Source organism: Fusarium oxysporum, chromosome I (assembly GCF_013085055.1).
Source record: "Fusarium oxysporum Fo47 chromosome I, complete sequence".
NCBI classification, from domain to species: Eukaryota; Fungi; Ascomycota; class Sordariomycetes; order Hypocreales; family Nectriaceae; genus Fusarium; species Fusarium oxysporum.
In genome coordinates, this window is record NC_072840.1 from 3,296,027 (window position 1) to 3,316,898 (window position 20,872).

Consider the following 20,872-nt stretch of genomic DNA (forward strand, 5'->3'; position numbering starts at 1 on the left):
GAGGAAATTGGTGAGGTGAGAGTGGAATTGAGAGAGAGGTTTGGAGAGAGGAAGAGGGCGAAATGGGAAGCGTCAACGGATGAGCGAGGTTATGCTTAGAAACCGACTCGAAATGGGCTCCGCAATCTCTCAGCCCATGGCCACTGTTGCCTAAAATCCTGGGCGCTAAATCCTCTTCGAGCATGGTACGGGCTGAGGCGCAGGATCCCCCCTGCACAAGGTTGAGTGCGATAGCATCCTCCCCGAGGTAGTACCCCAATCACTAACAGAGTTGAAAGTCCAACTCCCTTCGACTTCCCAACTCCCGAGCATCTGACACCAAGACTCACACCAATTCCCTCGCAGAGCCTCAACGGTCTCAGATTCGGAGTTACGACTTGGAGTACCTCGACTATGACAAGCGACCTTTTCTGTATCCCCACAAACTCCGCCAGATCCGACCGCTCCTCTCCCGCACCCTTAGAACCTTTGTGGTTCACTGCGCATCATCCAGTTCTGTCTGTCCGTCTCGAGAGGCGCATGAGGCAGAAGAATTTCCAAGCTTGTTATTGATCTGAGGGAAAAGCCAAGGAGCAGTTGACGATGAATTTGGGGGCCAGAAATAGCACCATTGCGTATCGACTGTCGTGGCCCTCTGCTTCTCCGCGAAATGACGGTGTTTGTTTTCATTTCGGTTTCAAATAAGCTCGTGTTTTAGATGAAACCAATTCTAATCTTGGGGGGTCACGATCACAAACCAAACGCAAGGGGAGAAGAGGAAATGGTGTTGTCTACGAATTGTGCTAATAATTTACTTACAGATGACGTCGGATCGTGGTGGTTTGGCAACCATTGTCACTGTTGTGAACCCATGGAAAACGCCTTGCGGAGAGTCTGCAGGGATCGACACCGGGCGCATCTTTTGGTGGTCCGTGACCGTTGACTGTCAGCAATAGAGTGACTTCGGTTTAGCAGTCGGGAAAGAACTCGGAATTCTTCTGGTATGGATACCAAGATTAATATTTCAAGCGTCTAAGAATGATGATCTTGATATTCGTATAAAATTGTGGGAGAACTATTCTTTCAGAGACCTATCTTCTATTATCCTGGCAGACTACACGCCCTCGTTTGGTGTTCAGTCAATGCCGGCCTCTTTTCCGAATGATCCTCGTGTGGCCATTCTAACATCCTACAGATACTCATCCGGTAGCTCATTGGCATTGACCACGCTAATGTGGCATAAACTAGTCGCTATTCTATTCGTCGGTGGTCTCTGATTGACGAGATGCATTGGTGTTGCAGTCGATGCATTGCATTTCCACCCTCCACCTCAGCCCTCTTTGACGGCTGTGCCTTGCAATCGATGGCGATGCGCAGCCTCTCTGCATATTTTATGTGCATTGATTTGATAGGGACTTTGGAAATCTTGAACTGTTTTGATTGATCGTACCAGGAATGTTTTGTAGCTCGTTAGGAGGGAGACTCACCGAAACATGCATTGTCGTTGCTGGACCTTTGAGCAGATGAAACAGGATATGATCGACTGACAACCTTCATTGAAGAGGACACGACGACTCACGCGCGTTATCAAACATCACCAATACCTCATCTTGGCTGCATCTAGATCGAACACAAGACACACCAACCTCAAGTATTCTCCTTCAACTGGTTCCTGTTCCTGTTCCTGTCTCCATGGACTCTCCACCGCCAACGCCTCCTTTCCCGTAGCATCGGCCCACAGCCAATGGACCGATACTGCATTTACTCCACGCATAGGGCTGCTGCTCTCCGCAGGGGTTGGTCGAAACGAAGGTCATGTCACCGTTGACTCAATGACCGGCGATTTCCCTTTTTGGTTACGAGCGTGGACCCCCATCTTTTCCCAAGCTGTTACATTGCATTTCATCGCACTGCTAACCTTTCAGAGCTTCTGCCCTGAAGCATGCGTCCCAGATTGAGGCCGCTCGTCCTAGATTTACCAGCCGGAACCCGTAGCCGCCACCAGAATGATTCTCATCAATTGATCAAGACAAGTCGAGTCATCGCTGACGCCCGCTCTTTGAATCTGCGTCAGTAATCACGCGTTTGTAGATTCTCGCGCCTTGGCATATCTTTTTAAGGATAGCACGAATGCACGAGGGTCCTTTTGCAACAGCATGAAGGCATCGTAATCAGTTGGTATAGTTTGCCAAGTTTAGGTATCTTGTCACCGTATTCCTGCTCACAACCAACCAAGATACACGTACGCAATATGCATACGCCCTTTCAATAGAAACAACCACCAAATACGTAAATATACACGCAAGCCCGGTGTTTCATTTCGGCCCTAGTTGCAATTCGTTCATTTATTCCAAGAACCTTTTGTCTTGTACGATGTTATCAAGTCCTATGCTATCAGCCATTTTTAAACACGTCCCTACCATAAGCCAATCAGAGTCAATTTTATCAAGCAGCCTACCAAAGACCCTCTTGTGTCCAGGGACAAATCTGGATGCCTCGAGTGGTGAACCCCATTCTCAAGGCATCCGTATTTCTGGTTCGCAGGGGATACGTATGCATTTGCGCCGTTTCTGGGAATCAGCCAGTATTGTAATTCGTTTTTGACATGAACATGTTATCGTGTCCCCTGTATGATTGTTGACGATACTGCTAGTCTTGGGGTCTTACGGCGCAAACCAGAATAACTTCTTGGCAAGCTTAATGGGGGAGCTCGTGATCAAGGCACTTGCGAATTGGGACTTTTGATTCGACAATGACATATCTAGGTAGAGTCAATGATCCATGTTGTGATTACAAGATCCTAGTGGTGATCAGTATCAATACAATCTAGATTTTCCTTTCCTGGTATGGGTCTCCTTGCGTTGTCTACCTGTGGCCCCAGACTCCGAGACCCATTTAGATATGTTCCTATTTTCAATATGACGAGCTCCCGTATAGTTGAATGTCTTAGAAGCGTGCGATGAAACGGTAGAAGTTCTGCAGGGAAATATGAGAAGTCTCCTGAAGCCCTAAAATCTTTGGTGTACAATCTTTATGATGAAGATATGAGCGGGATAACTAGTCCAGTGCCAACTTGCCATGAATCATTTCTTATAGTACAATCGCATAAGTACTAAGTTAAATATATAAAAATCGAAGAACGAAACAGGGTATCGAATTCTCATAACTCGGATGATTCACTTGAACCTCTGTCTATTCCTTATTTCCAATGCCAACGCCAAATCAAACCCGATGACGATCTCAAGGTAATATCACAGTCTTATATCCAATGGGTATACTCGTCATGCGATGGGATGTCCACATGAGGAGCGTTCCTTTCATCCTCTGTAAGAGGAGAAACGGTATAGGACCGATCAATAAGATCCTGCACACTGCCAGCTCTTCTAGGACTATGTCGTACACTCCTAGATCTGCTGGGATCTGCCGCCTTGTACTGTCCTTGAGGAGGGAGAGGAACACCCTTGTCTATGATTACCTTGTTTCCTACTCGTTGACCGCGAACGGTACGTTCGCGCTTGGAGAAGTTTGCGTAAGGGTCATTAGATTGTATTCGTGGCTGCAGATTAGTTAGCTCAATTCCCCGAGGTGACGAACCTACCTGTTTTGCACCTTGGCTTGGTGCCGGAGAGAAGTTCCGGGCGTATACGCCTGGGGGGCTGGTGTATAGCCGATCGGAAGCTGATTGGGGCGTTGGTTGGGATGCCATGCTCATATGAGGCTCCTCTCTATATGCCCAGTGTTGGTGGGCTCTTTCAGGTGCTCTCACCTCCTGATGACCTCTGGTTGACTGTGGTGTCTGCGCCTGTCTCGTCCCATGGGAGGCTCCAACACCATGGGTTTCCTGAGCAGTAAACCCCCCATAATCCCTTCTTGCCTTCTTCTTTTTCGATCCCTCACAGTTAGAACACAATCCTAGTTGAACATGACGAATCTCAGTACTGGCGTGCGTGCCCTTGTAGGGGAATACCCCAGGGAAGGACAAACAGGGACAAAACACCTCCCAACGATCTTGCCAGCAAGCTTCAGCTCTGATAAACTTATGATGCCGGCACTGCTGGTAATCGTAGTAGATATCTCGACACATTGTGCTAGTATGTGAGGATAACAAGTACTTTGCTTTATAATATTGGCGCAGAAATGGCGCCGTTGGAGGTTAAAGACGTAGGCTTGATGATGGTCTGCGTCTCAAAGGGGAGTTTGTTAAGATTGTGGTACAAATTTGTTAAATAATAAACAGGCCGCCACGATTACTATATATACTCGATCGCTATTGTTTGAAACATGAGGCTGTTTCTCTGTCCTAATGGTGAACAACTGTCGAATATGTGAGTCAGCTGAACAAGGAGTTTGGTCATATTCTTGTTCAGCGTCGTTCCAGATGTTAAGACGATCATGCAATTGCGACAGAAACAAGGATATGTAATGTTCTGTGTTCATATCAATGAATAAGTCTGAAGTCTAGGTACATCTAAACTCCTGCCTCTATTCTATTGAATAAATGGAACATTTTCTCTTTTCCGGTAAAATACTAGGTACAATAAGAACGCCGTCAACATTCACTCTCTTTTGCCAAAGACCTTTCTCTTCTATAACCTGGCCAAACCACTCGAACAAAATGCCTTTCCATGAACGGACTCGAAATTCCTCCGTCGCTGGTCGACAGCATGATCAATGCCCCCGAGCACGAGGAGGGTGGGAAAAAGTCATATCGTATCTCATTTGGCCACGTCAGTGTATAACGAGACTTATTTGTTGGTTGACTGGAGCATCCCTGAGAGCAGATCAACCTGGGAAATATGGGCTTACTCGATGGAAAACCTTCCTAGTGAAGTTCTGGTTGCACGGATACCACTTCGTACAAACCGCTACCACTTGGCTAGATTGCGTGATCAGGGTATGATCCGGGAGTCTCATGGCCAGCCTCTTGGCCCCCCCACAGCAAGGAGTTTCGACTTCTCGAGTTTTGGATAGGTTGAGAACGGGTATTCCATCCCGCCCATAAGTCATTTTGACGACAACGCTCCTATCCTCTCTAGTAGTCCTATGTTAAGCACCCCAGTTTACCTAAGCCCAGATGAGGCTACTCCCCTTACTGTAGATACGGTTCGCTGGCCCTTCCTATCCTCATCTTCTGAGTCCGATGAGGAACCAGACGACGAATCAGGCATGGGGATGGAAGCTGTGACCTCCATAGCTAAGCTGCCCGGGTTCCTTCTGCCATCTTCTTCTGAGAATGATAATTCAGATGAAAAATTACATGGGAGAATCAGAGCTGTGGCCTTAATGGCCAGGGTTTTCAAAAACCCTCGCAGAGTCCTTCCGATTGTAGCTGGCGGTTTTTGTGAAGCTTTGTAGCCTCACGCGTCACTTGCTAGCCCCTCTCCTATAGAGGACTTCTCTTCAGACTCTGAGAGTTCCTTAAACGCTTTATCTCTTGCATTTGGTGTCGTATCTATAGTCGAGACCACCGAAAACAGGTGTGAGGGTGAAGATGAGGAAGACGAAGACTAGAAGGAAGAGGCAAGGTCTACCGCTGTGCGATCGGTACTATTGTCTCCAGTTGGTCGACCAACTTTGATCCACCAACTTGCTCGACCGCAAATAAGTCCAGGACATCGAGTTCTAGATTCTCCCCAGTCCGATTGGTAACGTGATTGAAAGACGTGCCTGGTCGAGTTGATCTCAGCAAAAGAGAAAGTGGGAAGGAAACGACTTGAGAGAGGAGAGGGTTGATCCCAGATGTAGATGTTAGGAGAAAAGTCGCTGGCTATTTGATCTGGCATTCAGATACGGAAGATAGTATGCCGGAACCATGTTGCATAATATCATTGGGCGTTTCTTTAAGATCAGAGTGTCTTTCTGCATGTCCTAGAACTCTTCACACTTAGAATAGACAATCTTTCAGATTGACAATATGGGTATCTTACCACCAATTCCTTTCCTTCTCGCTACCAAATATCTAAACATGTGCCCAACCTCTTTCAACAAGAACCTGCATCTCGTTAATCAGGCAAAACTCGCCAGGTTCTCTCCCCCCTAATTTCTCCCACTCCGCAACACGTCTCCTAACCACCCATGCGTCAAACGGTGATGATACCCATCGCATTATGCGGTTGGTCCAGAGACCGGAGAAGATCTGCCATGTCGACACCCATGCGCCTTGTTCGGGGTGCAAGGCTTGGTATGCGCGTAGGTTATAGCCTACGCGGACATGAGGATTGAGGTATACACCTCTAGTTTTGGAGAGGGGATTGTCGGCGTGGATAAGGCAGCATTCGCAGCCTTCGAGGTGGTGTTCAGCTAAAGAGTCTGGAATACCTCGGAAGCGCAGCTTCGACGATGAAGTAAAAGGCTCTACGGGCATGGCGACTAATGAGGCAGTCAGTGAGGAAGCACTCGTCTTTAAGCGTAAGAAAACAAACCAATTCCATTCCAGCAGCTCGCAACAGGCACAGCATCCAAGTGATTAACAAGAGCATTCCTCGAAACACTGCCCTTGAAATACGGCCAGGTAGGCATCGCATGCGCCTGTCCATTTGTATCCCTCAGTGCAAATGTATCATAGTACTGCGGCGGTTTCGAGAAATCAAGCGAGCAAGCTGCAGCGTAGTCGCCGCCATTCGTGCCAAGGAGCTTGAGCACATCGTCTGTCTGCAAACTTTGTGAGATGCTGACTACCCTGGCATAGCAGTTGACGTACCGTGAAGACGACATCGTTGAGAAAGAGAACCTTATCGAAATGCTCTCCTTTCTTGGATAGGTCTATCAAGTCCTGTAACGTCCTGTTTCTCAGCTTTGCGAGAAACGGTATCCTTCTCAACTCACGCTTTCCCCTAGGTGTGTCAATCCAGCCTTCTCCCTTATTCGGATTCTCAATCTCATCTTTATGCGTGACATCCGACATCTCCACACGATGGGGAACTCCCAGTCTCTCGAGCTCCTGATCCATGTGGTGCAGCTCCCTTTTAGTCTTGTCCCAGCTCCCGCTCTCATACACACTAACAAAGACATTCTCTCGCCCGAAAAGCTTTGCAAGTTCTATCACCGCAGGACCCCAGTGGTCTCTAATTACGCGCTCGTTGTTGAAGTGCATGCTTGCGATATAGATGCGCCCGGGAGGCTGCGAGAGCTTCGGGGCTGGAGTGCGATCGGCATCGAGGAGGTTTCTATGAATTCGAAGGACATCGAGGACGTTGATTATGACGACGAGGATGAAGACTATCTTGGGGAAGCGTGAGCGTAGGAGGCGACGCAGGTAGAGGCGGTTCGTATGCGAGACCATGATTCCTTATGCGTGGTTATGAGGACAGCAAAGCATCATAGAGAGTGGAATTAGTAAGATTGGTGCCACCTCTGCGCAATTTAGCGGGCAAGAGCATGGGATATCATCCGAGAAGAAAAATCATCGTTGATTACGATGTTAACTGCACAATTGACATTGGATCCATCCCTTGCTTGGCTCATGCCGACCTAGTACCTATAGTCACACCCGACAAGTCTGGCCATCTAACTTAAGTGGTTGCTACCTTGAGCTGACTGAGCGACCGCCTACTATAAGGGGAAAAGTTAGCTCTCCCCCGAAGATTGACGTGCGGCAGAATTCTGTTTCAACGACATATCTTCTGTGAGGTCATTTATAATTCGAGCCCGCACGTCCTTGTGTTCTACTCTCCTTGCCAGACATGACTCTTTCAAGATGTCAGCTTAAACTAGGTATTTCCCAAGGACACGTTCTCTACTAGGCGTATTCTCACTCTCGAATCTTCCTATATCTACCGCCATGGGGCTTCCTGATCCTACCATCAACCTATCCAGAAGGATGAGAGAACGCGCTGATGCCTCATTTCAATATGGCAACAAATGACCTACCTCCAATCACTTGTGCGCCAGAGCTTGATGACTGTAATGTTATGACTGTCCTTAGGACTGATCTAGATCGATGGATATGTATTGATGAGAGTGCTGGGGAGGGCATTACTAGGGAAAATACTAGCCGCTTCCTGCCGTGGCCACCTCGACGAGGTAGGGAGCTGCTGGCTACCAAGGATAGTGTCATTGAGGCGCAGGCGAAAGGGGTCCTTGGAGGGCGTGATGGCGTAGTGTGAGGTAAAATCTAATCTTTTCTATAACAGCATCGAAACACTTTGAACGGACACCCAACAACTCCCGTCGTTCATCATGGTTGCCCGTCGATTTGGGGGGCTAGGTCTCAGCACAACACAGGGGTCCCCTGCCAAAGCCCACTGAGCTTACGAACACTTTAGTTCTTAAGAAATGCAACTCATGGATGAGCATTGCGTCCAAATATTCAATCAAATAACAGATTAGCTTCTCTATGTTTTCAATAGGTTACACATGTTCCTTCACGTATCTTATCATATAGAGATACAGGAGATTGGTTTTGTCTGGCACTTATGGTCCAACCTCCGTCGACCTGGTATATCCCATAACTAATCTTGTCATGATCAGTGTCATGACGCCTTCATTAACTCGACCCGAGTCTCATGGAAAAAATGCCAGTGGCATGTCCACTTGAAATTCGACGACCCAAGAATCTTCAAACTCAAGATTGGTCAAACCACCCCATCACCGTCTATTTGGCAAAGTGAAGGTCATATCCTAGCCACTTCCTTCGGAGAATGGCATCGACGGAGAGACCAGGGTAACCATAGGTGAGAGGCAGGAAGAAGTACCAGCCAGCAATGATCAGAGACAGAATAGCACCACAGGCAATCCAAGCACCGAGCATGCTCTGGCCGGCGAAGCGCTCACGAGCGGTTACGTGATGCCTGGGGCTAACAGGTCCCTTCTTGTCCTTGATAGTGACCTCCTCAGGAGCTTCAGAGTTGAAGATGAACTCAAGAAGAGCGCCAGCAACAAGACAAGAAGCAAGATGAGCTGGAAGGTAATGATGCAAGAAAAGTTGTCGTCCCATGAGGAAGAACGGGAAGTAATGAGTAGCCCAAGCAAGGAAGAAGAAACCGGTAGAGTTATACAGGCGCGATCGAGTTCCTAAAATTTCGTTACTAAATCAATTCTTAAGATGTATTTCGACAAGACTTACGGCGGTCGAGAGCATCAACACCACGGCGCAGAGACACCTGATCAGCGAGAAGAATACCGGCATAAACAGCGAGAAGGCTGCTAGCGAGCCACCAGCCAATCGGGTTGCCCAAGAAGTAGATCTGTTGGCGCGTCTCGCTCTGAGTCCAGAAGCTCACACCACGGAGCAGGAAAGGCCACTGATAAGGGTGGCTAGCATAAGGGTGGCTGCTGGTAAGCTTGCTGTTATGGTAGAACATGGCGCGCTGGAGCTCGAACCACTTCTGGAGGAAGGGCAGAGACTTGACCTTGCGCTCAGGCTTCTGACGACGAGGGTGGTCAGCAGGCAGAGAGGGAATGTCCTCAGCGATCCAGACGTTGGAGCTGGGCGCAATCTGCTTGTTTCCGTTGATCTCCTGCTGCTTGTAACCCCACTCAGGGAGAGGCTTAGTATGGGTCCACATGGCAACCTTGCTTGGGTTGTGAATGAGCTTGAAGTGGCCAGCGACAGTCTTGAAGTTCTGGTTCTTCTTGCCGTGCTCGATTCGGACCTCGAAAAGAGTGTCCTTCTCACGCTTGCCGAAAGCCTCCTCGGGAGTAACAGCAGTGAATTCCTGGTTGGTGGGGTAGTAAGGAGAAGCGACATCGTGGGAGAGTAAAATCTTGTCGGTTCCAACGTGGCGAAGGCGAACCAGTTCGTGGTTCTTGACAATGCGGCCAATCTGCTTATCGTTATTGGCGGGCAGGATCTCCCAGTAGTTGTTGGTGTCGTTGTAAGGGTAACCAGTGATCTGCTGGCCCTGGGACGAAACACGGCCATCATCGTATCGGAGAGGGTAACGGTCCTCATGACTGTGAAGGTATGTCTTGGTCTCCTTGTGTCGAATTGTGATCTGGTCATAGTACTGAATGTCGATCGAATTGGCCAGCATAACGTTGTCGCTCAGGGTCTCCTGGAATTCAGGAGTCATGAAATCATCACCAGGACCGGATCGGTAGAGAACGGCAAAGTGAACCTGGAACCAGAAGAGGTAGAACAAGAAAGGCATGATGATCAGACCAAAAGCCCGAGCGGCAAAGTGCTTGGTAAATTCCTGCAGGCTGATGGCACCACCAGGTCGGTTAATGTTAAGGAGGTCCCAGAGGTCAATAACAACGGCAGAGCCAATGGTAACGAAGGCAAATACACCAACGTACTTGACCGAGATATCGCAAGACAGAGCAAATCCGGTAAGGATGAGCCACTTCCACCACTTTCGGGAGAAAGGCTCATGTCGGAGCTTGTACCACTTGATGTAGAAGAGGAGACTGCAGGCCATGGCGAGGACCAAAGTAGCATCTAGGAGGATGAGTCGGGTCTGGCCGATGTGGGCATTGTCGAGGAGGACAAGACCAGCGGCGAGGATGCAAGCGGGAAGGCTGTAGCCAGATTCCCACATGATGAGATATGTGACCGAGACAGTCAAAGCACCTAGAGTAGCGGGGAGAGCTCGGTACGCGACATAAGGAACTTTATTCGCAATGTAGGAGTCGCCGATGTTCTCGAAGTGGAAGTTACCATCGTAGCCAACGAGCCAGCCGACAAAGGCGAAGAGAAGCTTGCCGAAGGGGGGGTGGACATCGAAAAAGTAGGTTCGCTCGAGGTAGTATGAGGCGAACTATCAAGCAGCGGTTAGCTATAGCATCGAATACTAGTGAATCCAGTCGTGCTTACCTTTCCAAAGTGCACCTCGTCAAAGACAACCTCGTTCGGATGGCTGATACCCCAGAATCGAGTAACGAAGGACAAGATAGTGATGAGGAAAAGGCCAATCTTGTACTCGGTCTCGCTCTGGGCAGCGGCTCGCTGAGCGCCAGCCTTGGCAAGCTTGTCAAGCTCGATATTAGGATCGAAAGAGTCTTCTTCGAAGGGCTTCTTTGATGGTGCGCCCCTCTGTCGCAGGCTGCCCTGCGGCGTGGAGCTTCGAGCCATGATTGAAGGTGGCCGTAAGCTACAGATGCGACAATCAGTTAAAGACCTTATAGACGTATATATAAGAAAAGAAAATGACATGAAATATGCAGAGAAACAACCACGTCTCACAAACGATTCAGAGGAACCGTAGGTCTCAGGCTTACCTCAGGGGTTAGATAGTAGTGCCCTGGTTACACCAAGTGATTTGTAGAAGAGAAGAAGAAATAGGTGAACAAAGGAATGATAGAAGAGCAAGTAGAGGTAGCTGCCAGAAGCAATTACCACCTCAATCGAGAAGTTTCACAAAATAAAAAGAAAGGAAAGAAAAAGGGGCGATTGATTAAAAAGAGAAACCTCCCTGTGGTTGAAGTTATGGGATCAAGTTGATGCTTCTGGCGTCGAGGACAACCTGGCCAGCTTGCCTTTTTTTACCCCTGTCACTGGAGGAGTCTGGGCTAGATGGGATGGACGCAGGGGTAAGACCCCACTTGTGTTAGCTCTCAGCCACTTGACAGCTGAAGCTGCTAACAGTTGGATGTTCTCAAGGGGAGTGAATAAGGAGCTACGGGAACCAATTGGGTCCCGGCGTGTTTTAGCTTCAGTGGGAATTCACTGTCTCTGACTTCGGCCAAGCTTTGCTGATGATGCCGGTTTTGGAGATGCTCAACAACAGGGCTGAAAGCATACGGTGGTCGATTGGATTGTGATTACTGCTTGACCGCCAATCCCGATTTTCAATTGAACACAAATGCTTCGAACATCGTGGATTTTTCACAAGTGGAGTACAAACTCTCTCATAGACTGTTTGATTGCCGTCGTCGTTTGTCACGTTGACACTTGAGTTGGTGGCAAAGCACAAAGAGACTAGTGAAGCTGCACTTGCAACAGACAACTAACTATCCTTCTTCTGGTGTTGAATAGAACATCAACAGAGACCCCTTTTGTTCAAACCTGTACTATAAGTCTGTTTGTCAAAGCATTTCCATCGAGCTCCTGAACAAACACTGCGATATATGCAACACGTCCAACATCCAGACGCCGTGGCTTCATGTCAATAACCAAACAACAAAGATGAGACAGCACCACGCCGTCCTCTGACTTTACCTCTTGAATTACATACCGCAATAGCTATAATAATAATAGAGCTCCCAAGAGAAAACTCATGTTCAGAGCTCTTCCAAACGCTCCTCGGCCGCCGTCTCCGGAGGGCGCAATGCGGGGCGGCCCGGAGAGGTCGCCAGACCTACCACAAGTTAGCCGATCAACGGAGCTCAGCAGCAGTAAATTAACTGATTTTATGTACCTGTAGCAATTGACCAGATACAACCAAGTCCAATCCATTCTCTCAAGGTGCTTTCCATTGGCTAGCTTCGGTTTACCCCTCCGAGTACTCACCGAACCTCCGGAGCTCTCGTTCAAAACACGGCAACCAAAGCTTACTTGAACCCCTTGGAAACTAACTCAACACAACCTCAGCTCTGAGACTCCAATTTGATCATTCTCCTTACTCTAGGTACGTCGATAATCACAATTGTTAGTCTTTTCCTGCCATGTCATTTCCTCCCATTGCGCGCAGAGCTTCACGCTTTATCACCTCTTCCATCCGGACAATTCCCCGCCAGCATATCGTAGCGTCAGCCAAGTTCACACGTTCAACCAGACACCAATCGACAATGTCTTCCGACCAGCAGATCGTTTTCACCAAGGACGCCCCTGCGGGTAAGTTGTATGGATTCAATTTCTGGTAAACCTTTACTGACAGTATCGAAGCCCTTGGCCCTTACGTATGTTAAGCTACCCCTCACTGACAAAACCAACACTCATGATATTTCAAACCAGTCTCAAGCCATCAAGACCCCCAACATGATCTACTGCTCTGGCCAGATTCCTCTTACGCCCGAGGGTGAGATGGTCCAAGGTATCACCGAGCAGACCCGCCAGGCCTGCAAGAATGTCCAGGCTGTTGTTGAGGCGGCAGGCTCGTCTATTTCCAAGGTGGTCAAGACTACAGTCTTCATCTCTGACATGTCCTACTTTGCTGTCAGTGCCTCAGCAAGGCCAATCTTCCATTCAGTTACTGACAACTTCTAGGAAATCAACACCGAGTATGAGAAGTGGTTTTCGCACAAGCCTGCCCGCAGCTGTGTGGCTGTCAAGACTCTTCCCAAGAACGTTGATGTGGAGATTGAGGTCATTGCTCTTCCATAGAGGCAAAATCTAAGCAAAGCCAAGGCCCGCGACAAAATAGAACTTGATGAAAACAATTCTGCATTACTTCGGAATCCGTGAGAATTGTGAGTCTTTGGGGATAAAGTGGTCCTATTGCCAAAAAACCATCAAACCAGTCTCCGTGTGGGGACGGTGCTGCCGAATTTTGACGGATATTAAAGCGAAGAAAGTTTATTGCTAGCCACTTGACTTGCATCAGAGATACGTGCCATGAGAAATGATCATTATAGGTGGCTTGGTATTACTGAGGTTGGAAGTTCTGGAGCAAACAGACGGTGTGTCTTATGAGGCCTCGTAAATGCCTGAGTTGTTGGATAAGTAGTAAGTTAGGATCTACCTAATGGGGGGTAAGGATCGAGAAGTACATCAAGACTTTACAAAGAGACTTTCTTCTGAGTACACACGGTACATAAAGTACTGCAAACGCCCGATATAAATCAAAGCCAGTGGTGTCTGTGGGAGGTATGAAGTTTGTAGACCAATGGCAAGTTACCATGTAATCTGCCCGCTTTCTAGCAGCAGTATATATTGTTTATTCAAGCTATCTAAGTGCTCCATACCACAACTCTGCCATCGACGCCGCTTGCTACAATCTGTGTCAGTTTACGCAACTTATAGGTACGACTTTGTGCTTACTGCTGAACATGGTGACGCGGTCACCAGAGGTTTCGAAAGGCCTGACGGTGCTGATGGTATTTTGGTGGATAGTCTTAAGTTGAGTGTCATCCTTAGCGTTGCCCTTGAGATCCATTTGTCTGAACATGTTCAAAGCAGATTCCTCACGGTGCTCGCCCAGACCAGGACGGCCCTTCTGCTCAATAGCACCAGCTAGCTGCCAGCCTGCCTCACCACCTTGGAAGCGGAAAGCCTCGCAGTCGTAACCGGCAGCAATAATCTCATCTTCGCTGGTCCAGATCAGACTCTTGAAAGGAAGCTGCTGAGTGGAGACGGTGACAACTGCACGAGGAGGCTGCTCAGGGCCGGACGGGTAGACGACAGTGATGCTACTATCATGCGCCGCGAATGCAAGACTGTCTCCGCTTGGAGAAAAAGAGACAGAGTGCACCCATCCAGCCGAGTTGTTCAAGAACTCCCCACAAACGGTGTTGAAAGGGAGTCGCTCGCCCCAGACTCCAGGAGGAGGACGGGAGTCCATACCCTTGATGAAGGCAGAGAAGACTCTGGCGTGAGCATCAGTGGATCCAGCAGCCAGGAGAACAGAGTTGGGGTGCCAAGCAACGCTGGTAATGGTGCTGCGGATGGGCTTCTTCAGGTGCTTAGACACCCACCAGTCGTTCTCCTCTTCGAAGTAGCAGACGGCAATGACGCGATCGCCGGATCCCACGGCGAACTTGTTCTCAGAGGGAGACCATCGGACAAAGGTAGCAGCCCGGCTGATTCGAAGAAGGACCAAAGTAGGCTTATAACCGGTCGGGGATGGCTCCCAGACCAGAGCGTTACGATCTGGTTATCATGTAAGGTACTGAACGAGACACTACATAGGGGTAACTCCACGGAGACTAACCTTGAGAGCAAGTAACGATACGTCCACTGTTGGGAGCAATATCGACACTAGTGACCGTCTTGTCATGGCCCTTGAGCTCGTCTTTTAGCTTAAAGGCATTGCCAACCTTGCCATAGAGCTCGACAGCAGTGTCTCGAGCGACAGCGAGGACGGAGTGATCGGCCGAGAAGGAGTGATCGGCGATGGGGTGGTGGAAGAGGTGGTGGACTTCGGGGGCGGCCATACTGATGTTATTCGCGATAGGAGTAGCTCTCTACTATCGCTTTGAAGCTGATTGAGAGTATAGGAGTAAGAAAGGCCGTGTTGAATTGGGTGCTGACGATCTATGTCTAGGCTCCAAGTTGGCGGTGGGGGTGGGGGGTTACGTAGTGCTGAAGCTCCAGCCAGTGGATGGTAGGGTAGGCAAGCTTGGGCCACAGCGGCTGTGCTTGTCTTGTAGTGCGAGGCTGGCAATTCTAGGCTCGGCGAAAAATCTCCAATCCATCAACACCGCCGAATATCGATATCTTGGAATCCAATTGCGCCCATTATCAATACCACAGTCTTGGTATAAGCAGCACCGGAAAAGTGCCGAACTTTCGATTGCGACACATCGATTATCAACATAGAACCACCGACGTCTGTTCAACTACCACAATGGCCGCTGTAACAACCGCGCCTCGTGGTCTTCAACCAAACGCATCTTTACCAGCCAAGGTTCAACCTATTCCTCCTAATCAAACGTGAGTCTTTTACTGCCCTGCACTACCCTGTACCTTCTCAAGTCGTGCTGACTCCTCAGTCTCTACGTAACGAATCTCCCATCCTCGAAAATCCAGAAAGCCGACCTGCGAACCGCCCTCTACCTTCTCTTCTCCACATACGGACCTGTCCTCGACGTTGTCGCTCTTAAGACAATGAAGATGCGCGGTCAGGCCCATATCGTATTTCGGGATGTTCAGTCTGCTACACAAGCTATGAGATCTCTAGAGGGACAAGCATTCCTCGGTCGCGACTTGGTCAGTGGAACCTTTCCGTGGTGGTGGAATCAGTCTAACTCGTTCGCTAGAAAATACAATATGCGAAGTCCAAGTCCAACTTTGTGGCTAAACTCGACGGCACTTTCAAGATCCCGAATGTCGCAGGTGCCACCAACGTCGAGCAGACTGAACTGCAACAGAGCATCTTCAACGCTCCCCCTCCCGGTTCAGCGCCGGCACCGACGCCCGGCTCTGGTCTTCCTGCGAAGCCTGCTGCGAACTCGGACCACGTTATGGAAGACGCCGATACACCAGGTGGCCGAGGACAGAAGCGAACCCGTGACGATGAGGATAGTGATTCGGATGTTGCCATGGAGGAGGACAGTGATGATGATTGATGAGCAAGAATGAGCCCATGAAGGTCGGCGACATTTCTGAGAGACGCAATCGATACGCTACTACATTGCCATTTCCTTAGGGACCCATAGCCCTACGCAACCTCCTACAAGTCCGAGCCATATCATGAGATAGTTCGTCCTGTCGCACTCGAATTTGGAAATTGCGTCTCCCAGCAAGCAGGGGTGGACAAAAAAGGATGGGACGCCCGTGATAGGGTGGTGCTGTGAGCAAGATGTTAGTTAGGCCGACCAATCTTGACGATACCCAGAATCTTGAAATTGACTTGTGCAAACAGCTCTCCCCAGAAAACGTACATCGGCCGAAATACCGCCTACATTGCCCAGTGCCCGAAGCCCGGCCTTGTACTCGTCTGGTACAAGGCGGCGAAAGACAGTGTCAATGTTGAATGCTGGCTCATCGGCAGGTAGGTTGCGTAGATTGAACCATAGACATGGCACACGATACGTGGGGTGAAGGTGAATTTCATACTCCACCATGGCAACTTCTGGGCGAGTTCGTTGTCTGATTAGAGCGGCCTGTCATAATCTTTAAGACGAAGTTCAACATTTGGAAGATATTATATTGAAGATAAGTTACCTCGTCTGCTTCTTCAGCATCTAACATGTCCTTATCCCCACCTATTGGTACATGCGTTTTGTCGTCTGAGAAGGAGAATCCATCCAAATCTAGTGAAAGATCTCCATGATCCAGATCAAACTCGAGAGGCCGCCTTATTTGGATATATGTTGTGAAACCCCCACCATAGGCGAAGTCTGTGCAAAGAGCATTGCAGAGCCTCAGCTTCCACCGTGCTCGTTGGGGGCCCAAAGACGCTTGGCAGTATTGTCTGTCAAGGTGATGGCATGCTTCTGAGAACTCTTCCGCGGTAAGAGAGGGGAAGTTTTCAATAGCCATTCCGACTGGATTATTGTGGTCGAGGTCTGGAGAGTTTTGATATCAGAGGTGAAGTTTGTGATTGAGTTGGGTATCACTTCCACGTGCCGTTATTTTAGGTGCGAAGGGTCCACGTACCTAAGCTGGTGGTAATTTTAGTGCTTAGATCTAGCACAGCATGATTGTTTGACAGGACTATATTTGGTTGGATGTAACATTCATGTAAGCTTTGATTTGTGAAGGTACCTATTTATTTGTTTCTAGGGACTACCGACGGTACCGGTAAGAAGTCAAAAGGTTAGAGTTGTACTTGATGTCACATAAAAAAAAGGAAACACTTTCACATCATCAACCACGATTACTTTGCTCTCCCACTGCAACTCATAAATAACATAAGTTTCGACTGATGGCAGCTCATGCGATGACATCATTAGTCAAGTCTGCTTCTGCCATTATAATGACTTCAAATAAGTCATACAATAGGTAGTGATTCAAGTTGTAACGATTTGGTTTCGCAATATAAAAGGGAAACGGAATTGCTAGGTCCGAGTGCTCGGGCCAGGGCGCTAAACTTGACCGAGAGTTGGTGTCGCAATCGCAAACGACACCTTTTGTATAACCCTGGTCGCGTGCCGTAAAGTAAAAGCTACCCCAAGCTCCTGATTTCGGTTCTGTCTGTATTTCTGTCCTTTATTGGCTCTGGTTGTTTCGTCTCAAGCTTGAGACTTTTCTTGCCACGTTCTTCGTAAACTGCTTCCTTGCTTGCGACCTGTACATACTAGTTCTTGTCCTGTCTTGCACTGTGAATTCTAGCGTCTTTTCGAGTCATTTGCTCTCACTCTACTGGCTAGTCCCACCTAGAAATGAAAACACCAAGTCAATGATTCGAGATCCGTTCAACATCCACCGAACCACAAGCACCTTTGGACGCCCGCAATCTCGAAACATTCCTGCGCAGTCGCAGGCCGAGGCCGATGAAGTAGCTATGGCCTTCTCTATGCCCCGAACCGTTCCGTCCTTTGATAGTCGTCAACGAGAGCTTGAGGATCGATTCTGGGGTTCTGGCCAGAGATCCAACAAGTCGGATCGACTCCCAATGTACAAAGACAAACCTTATGCGTCGCCTTACGACGATGAATACAGACCCTTTTGGAAGCGCAAGAAGTGGATGGCTATTATTGCCTTCGTTGTTTTGACATTAATATATTGGACTGGATCCTCGAAGAAACCCTCGCCGAAGAGAACTGTAACAACCGATTGGAGCTACACAGGCTTGTCCAAGGATGATAGAAAGGCGAACTGGGATCACAGGAGAGATCGTGTGGTCGAGGCATTCGAGCTGAGCTGGGATGCCTACAAGCGATATGCCTGGGGTACGTTCGGCCGAATATCTGGACGGGCGATTCAAATTGGCTGACCGAAGAACTCGACAGGATTCGATGAATACCACCCAATTAGCAAGACAGGTGAAAATATGGCACCAAAGGGACTCGGCTGGATCATAATCGACTCTTTGGATACTATGATTCTCATGAACCTTACATCTCGTGTCCAAGACGCTCGTCATTGGATCTCGGACTCCTTGACATGGGATCAGGATCAGGATGTCAACACCTTTGAGACGACAATTCGAATGCTGGGTGGGCTTCTAAGTGCACACTACTTATCCACCGAGTTTCCGGGGCTTGCGCCACTGGCCGAGGATGACGAGGGGGCAGCCGGCGAAGATTTGTATCTTGAGAAAGCTAAAGACCTGGCTGATCGTCTCATGAGCGCATTTGATTCCCCATCTGGCATCCCATATGCGAGTGTCAACCTTGCTAAGTTCGAGGGCATCCCCTCACACGCAGACATGGGAGCGTCGTCGACGGCGGAGGCCACAACTCTCCAGCTTGAATTTAAGTACCTCGCAAAGCTCACAGGAGAAAAAGACTTTTGGGACCGTGTGGAAAATGTCATGAAACTTGTCGACAATCAGGGAGCTCAAGATGGCTTGGTCCCCATCTTTATCTATGCAACCTCGGGCGAGTTCAGGGGTGAAAACATTCGTCTGGGAAGCCGCGGCGACTCATACTATGAGTATCTTATCAAGCAATATCTTCAGACGAATAAGCAGGAGCCTATTTATCAAGATATGTGGTACGAGGCGCTTCAAGGCGTTCGCAAACACCTCGTCACATATACTTCGAACTCGAAGTTCACCATCATCGGAGAGCGACCGAATGGATTAGAGATGCCACTTAGCCCGAAGATGGACCACCTTGTGTGCTTCATGCCCGGTACAATAGCTTTAGCGGCCACAGAAGGCCTTACTGAGGCTCAGGCGCGCAAACTGCCGACGTGGTCGAAGAAGAACGAGGAGGATATGCAGCTGGCGCGAGAAGTCATGGAGACATGCTGGGGAATGTACAAGTACATGGCAACAGGGCTATCGGCCGAAATTACCTACTTTGAGATTGACAACCCGCCAACGGCTTACGGTAATCCTCGAAATGGTCCAGTTAATTTCGACACAAGTCCGGACGCGGAGTGGCGCAAGGACTTTACTGTCAAGTCTGGCGATGTTCACAATCTCCAGCGACCCGAGACGGTCGAGAGTCTGTTCTACATGTGGAGGATCACCAACGACAACCGATACCGCGAATGGGGTTGGGAGATGTTCAAGTCTTTCATGAACCACACAGCTGTGAGAAATGGAGGAGGCTTTACGAGTCTGCGCAATGCCAATGTTGTCCCGCCTAAAGTGCGGGACAACATGGAGAGCTTCTGGCTGGTAAGTGGTAAAGATGTGAGCGAGCAGCCGGCCAAGATACTAACATAGCCACACAGGCTGAAACACTCAAATACTTTTACCTCCTGTTCTCGCCTCCTGATCTCCTACCTCTGGACAAAGTCGTTATTAACACCGAAGGACACCCACTGCCTCGCTTTGACATGGGACAGTTATTCTCTACAGGATGGAAGAGAAAGCCAAGAGACGCCAATGGTAAGATCATCGCTACGGCCGTCAAGGTTGAGAGTAAAGAGAAGGAGGCCGTTATGCAGGACGCCAAGAAGGTGAATTAGAGCAGCTGATACCGTGGGTGCGGTGATTGGATGCTGTGAATAAGCTCAAGTGATGCAGGGTGGCGAAGTTGCGTTGAGCGTATGTAGCATTTATTTGATATATCATACTGTTTGAGCATGAATAGAAGCCTGAAGCCTTGGTACTGAATTTCTTGTCTCAAATGTCCCTTCTGGTCAAGACAGATACTCTTTTCGTGGCTTTGCAGCTGCCTTTCTGGTCCAAGCTTCAAGGAAGGCAGGGTTGTGACGATCTCGAAAAATATGGTTCGATGGATTACGGGCTTGTGCTTGTCTATTTGACGAGCAAGAACAAGGAGACAGATAGGAAAGGATCCGCTTCCCCGTGTTTTTGTTCTTGGCATGCGATTGTGTTTGCGATAGGCCCTGGATTATCGTATCTATGAATCGGGACTCGTGAGGGCTAGAACGTGAGGTAGAACAAGGGGATTTCCTTTTGTCGGGACCGAGAAGAGGGGAGACGCAGTTAGCCGATGGATGGAAGGGTCCTCGTATCAGGGCTGAATTGAAATGGAAGAGGGAGGGACGGGAGTGTGATAGTCAAACTTAGTGATGAATGCACCTGCTGGAGATGGTTTAGGTGGGTTGCTTGGGAAGACAGGGGTTGCTGCTGTTGGTTTTGAAGGATTACCTTACCTTAGCTTGTGATTTATTTTCGATATTGCATTGGGCCATGGTGTATGTATACTGACCAAAATCTGGTGTTTTGTCTCTTGGACATCTAAGATAGACTCCACCATTTTCGATACCGAGTAGTGAATCCACATCTTCAATTCTTTACGTATTCTTTCAAGACTGATCGGATGC

At 48.8% G+C, this 20,872-nt stretch overlaps 9 protein-coding genes across 9 annotated transcripts; 4 read left to right on the forward strand and 5 right to left on the reverse strand.

Annotated features, from left to right (window-relative positions):
- Positions 1 to 3,034: 3,034 nt before the first annotated feature.
- On the reverse strand, positions 3,035 to 4,063 carry FOBCDRAFT_255656 (uncharacterized protein; the record flags this gene model as incomplete). The annotated part of the gene is made up of 2 exons (XM_031182125.3): positions 3,035 to 3,535; positions 3,578 to 4,063. The coding sequence occupies 2 exons, from the start codon at positions 4,061 to 4,063 to the stop codon at positions 3,239 to 3,241; spliced, it is 783 nt and encodes a 260-aa protein (XP_031042893.2). The 3' UTR covers positions 3,035 to 3,238.
- Positions 4,064 to 5,938: 1,875 nt separating this feature from the next.
- Positions 5,939 to 7,261, reverse strand: FOBCDRAFT_267374 (cryptococcal mannosyltransferase 1-domain-containing protein; the record flags this gene model as incomplete). Its single annotated transcript, XM_059611402.1, has 3 exons — positions 5,939 to 6,348; positions 6,402 to 6,630; positions 6,680 to 7,261. The coding sequence occupies 3 exons, from the start codon at positions 7,259 to 7,261 to the stop codon at positions 5,939 to 5,941; spliced, it is 1,221 nt and encodes a 406-aa protein (XP_059463855.1).
- A 312-nt stretch (positions 7,262 to 7,573) lies between these two features.
- On the forward strand, positions 7,574 to 8,272 carry FOBCDRAFT_211819 (uncharacterized protein). The gene has a single exon (XM_059609334.1). It carries the CDS (start codon positions 7,815 to 7,817, stop codon positions 8,082 to 8,084), a length of 270 nt encoding a protein of 89 aa, XP_059466589.1. The 5' UTR covers positions 7,574 to 7,814; the 3' UTR covers positions 8,085 to 8,272.
- On the reverse strand, positions 8,273 to 11,414 carry FOBCDRAFT_211820 (Dolichyl-phosphate-mannose-protein mannosyltransferase-domain-containing protein). Its single transcript, XM_054702831.2, has 4 exons — positions 11,140 to 11,414; positions 10,736 to 11,012; positions 9,044 to 10,679; positions 8,273 to 8,991 (listed from the first exon to the last, which is right to left on the reverse strand). Exons 2-4 carry the CDS (start codon positions 10,991 to 10,993, stop codon positions 8,573 to 8,575), a joined length of 2,313 nt encoding a protein of 770 aa, XP_054558806.1. The 5' UTR covers positions 10,994 to 11,012; positions 11,140 to 11,414; the 3' UTR covers positions 8,273 to 8,572.
- An 876-nt stretch (positions 11,415 to 12,290) lies between these two features.
- Positions 12,291 to 13,319, forward strand: FOBCDRAFT_4754 (YjgF/Yer057p/UK114 family). The gene is made up of 5 exons (XM_031182132.3): positions 12,291 to 12,488; positions 12,636 to 12,694; positions 12,746 to 12,759; positions 12,815 to 13,015; positions 13,067 to 13,319. The coding sequence occupies exons 2-5, from the start codon at positions 12,649 to 12,651 to the stop codon at positions 13,181 to 13,183; spliced, it is 378 nt and encodes a 125-aa protein (XP_031042900.2). The 5' UTR covers positions 12,291 to 12,488; positions 12,636 to 12,648; the 3' UTR covers positions 13,184 to 13,319.
- Positions 13,320 to 13,674: 355 nt separating this feature from the next.
- Positions 13,675 to 15,075, reverse strand: FOBCDRAFT_211828 (WD40-repeat-containing domain protein). The gene is made up of 3 exons (XM_031182138.3): positions 14,730 to 15,075; positions 13,841 to 14,668; positions 13,675 to 13,790 (listed from the first exon to the last, which is right to left on the reverse strand). Exons 1-3 carry the CDS (start codon positions 14,950 to 14,952, stop codon positions 13,750 to 13,752), a joined length of 1,092 nt encoding a protein of 363 aa, XP_031042906.2. The 5' UTR covers positions 14,953 to 15,075; the 3' UTR covers positions 13,675 to 13,749.
- Positions 15,076 to 15,207: 132 nt separating this feature from the next.
- On the forward strand, positions 15,208 to 16,147 carry FOBCDRAFT_4775 (uncharacterized protein). The gene is made up of 3 exons (XM_031182141.3): positions 15,208 to 15,451; positions 15,511 to 15,727; positions 15,778 to 16,147. The coding sequence occupies exons 1-3, from the start codon at positions 15,366 to 15,368 to the stop codon at positions 16,084 to 16,086; spliced, it is 612 nt and encodes a 203-aa protein (XP_031042909.2). The 5' UTR covers positions 15,208 to 15,365; the 3' UTR covers positions 16,087 to 16,147.
- On the reverse strand, positions 16,147 to 17,002 carry FOBCDRAFT_267379 (uncharacterized protein; the record flags this gene model as incomplete). The annotated part of the gene is made up of 3 exons (XM_031182143.2): positions 16,147 to 16,308; positions 16,402 to 16,623; positions 16,685 to 17,002. The coding sequence occupies 3 exons, from the start codon at positions 17,000 to 17,002 to the stop codon at positions 16,147 to 16,149; spliced, it is 702 nt and encodes a 233-aa protein (XP_031042911.2).
- Positions 17,003 to 17,652: 650 nt separating this feature from the next.
- Positions 17,653 to 20,193, forward strand: FOBCDRAFT_211833 (glycoside hydrolase). Its single transcript, XM_031182144.3, has 3 exons — positions 17,653 to 18,354; positions 18,415 to 19,754; positions 19,811 to 20,193. Exons 1-3 carry the CDS (start codon positions 17,862 to 17,864, stop codon positions 20,045 to 20,047), a joined length of 2,070 nt encoding a protein of 689 aa, XP_031042912.2. The 5' UTR covers positions 17,653 to 17,861; the 3' UTR covers positions 20,048 to 20,193.
- Positions 20,194 to 20,872: the final 679 nt, after the last annotated feature.

Excerpts from the sequence above, each read along its gene's own strand:
- FOBCDRAFT_211819 (XM_059609334.1), top strand. The coding sequence starts at position 7,815 with ATGCCTCATTTCAATATGGCAACAAATGACCTACCTCCAATCACTTGT.
- FOBCDRAFT_211820 (XM_054702831.2), bottom strand. The coding sequence starts at position 10,993 with ATGGCTCGAAGCTCCACGCCGCAGGGCAGCCTGCGACAGAGGGGCGCA. Across the intron at positions 10,680-10,735 it reads ACGAGGTGCACTTTGGAAAG|TTCGCCTCATACTACCTCGA; the intron begins GTAAGCACGACT and ends GCTGCTTGATAG. Across the intron at positions 8,992-9,043 it reads TGTTGATGCTCTCGACCGCC|GAACTCGATCGCGCCTGTAT; the intron begins GTAAGTCTTGTC and ends ACGAAATTTTAG.
- FOBCDRAFT_4754 (XM_031182132.3), top strand. The coding sequence starts at position 12,649 with ATGTCTTCCGACCAGCAGATCGTTTTCACCAAGGACGCCCCTGCGG. Across the intron at positions 13,016-13,066 it reads CTGACATGTCCTACTTTGCT|GAAATCAACACCGAGTATGA; the intron begins GTCAGTGCCTCA and ends GACAACTTCTAG.
- FOBCDRAFT_211828 (XM_031182138.3), bottom strand. The coding sequence starts at position 14,952 with ATGGCCGCCCCCGAAGTCCACCACCTCTTCCACCACCCCATCGCCGAT. Across the intron at positions 14,669-14,729 it reads TATCGTTACTTGCTCTCAAG|ATCGTAACGCTCTGGTCTGG; the intron begins GTTAGTCTCCGT and ends CATGATAACCAG. Across the intron at positions 13,791-13,840 it reads CCGCGTCACCATGTTCAGCA|CAAGCGGCGTCGATGGCAGA; the intron begins GTAAGCACAAAG and ends CACAGATTGTAG.
- FOBCDRAFT_4775 (XM_031182141.3), top strand. The coding sequence starts at position 15,366 with ATGGCCGCTGTAACAACCGCGCCTCGTGGTCTTCAACCAAACGCATCT. Across the intron at positions 15,452-15,510 it reads CCTATTCCTCCTAATCAAAC|TCTCTACGTAACGAATCTCC; the intron begins GTGAGTCTTTTA and ends CTGACTCCTCAG. Across the intron at positions 15,728-15,777 it reads CATTCCTCGGTCGCGACTTG|AAAATACAATATGCGAAGTC; the intron begins GTCAGTGGAACC and ends CTCGTTCGCTAG.
- FOBCDRAFT_211833 (XM_031182144.3), top strand. The coding sequence starts at position 17,862 with ATGATTCGAGATCCGTTCAACATCCACCGAACCACAAGCACCTTTGGA. Across the intron at positions 18,355-18,414 it reads CTACAAGCGATATGCCTGGG|GATTCGATGAATACCACCCA; the intron begins GTACGTTCGGCC and ends AGAACTCGACAG. Across the intron at positions 19,755-19,810 it reads ACATGGAGAGCTTCTGGCTG|GCTGAAACACTCAAATACTT; the intron begins GTAAGTGGTAAA and ends ATAGCCACACAG.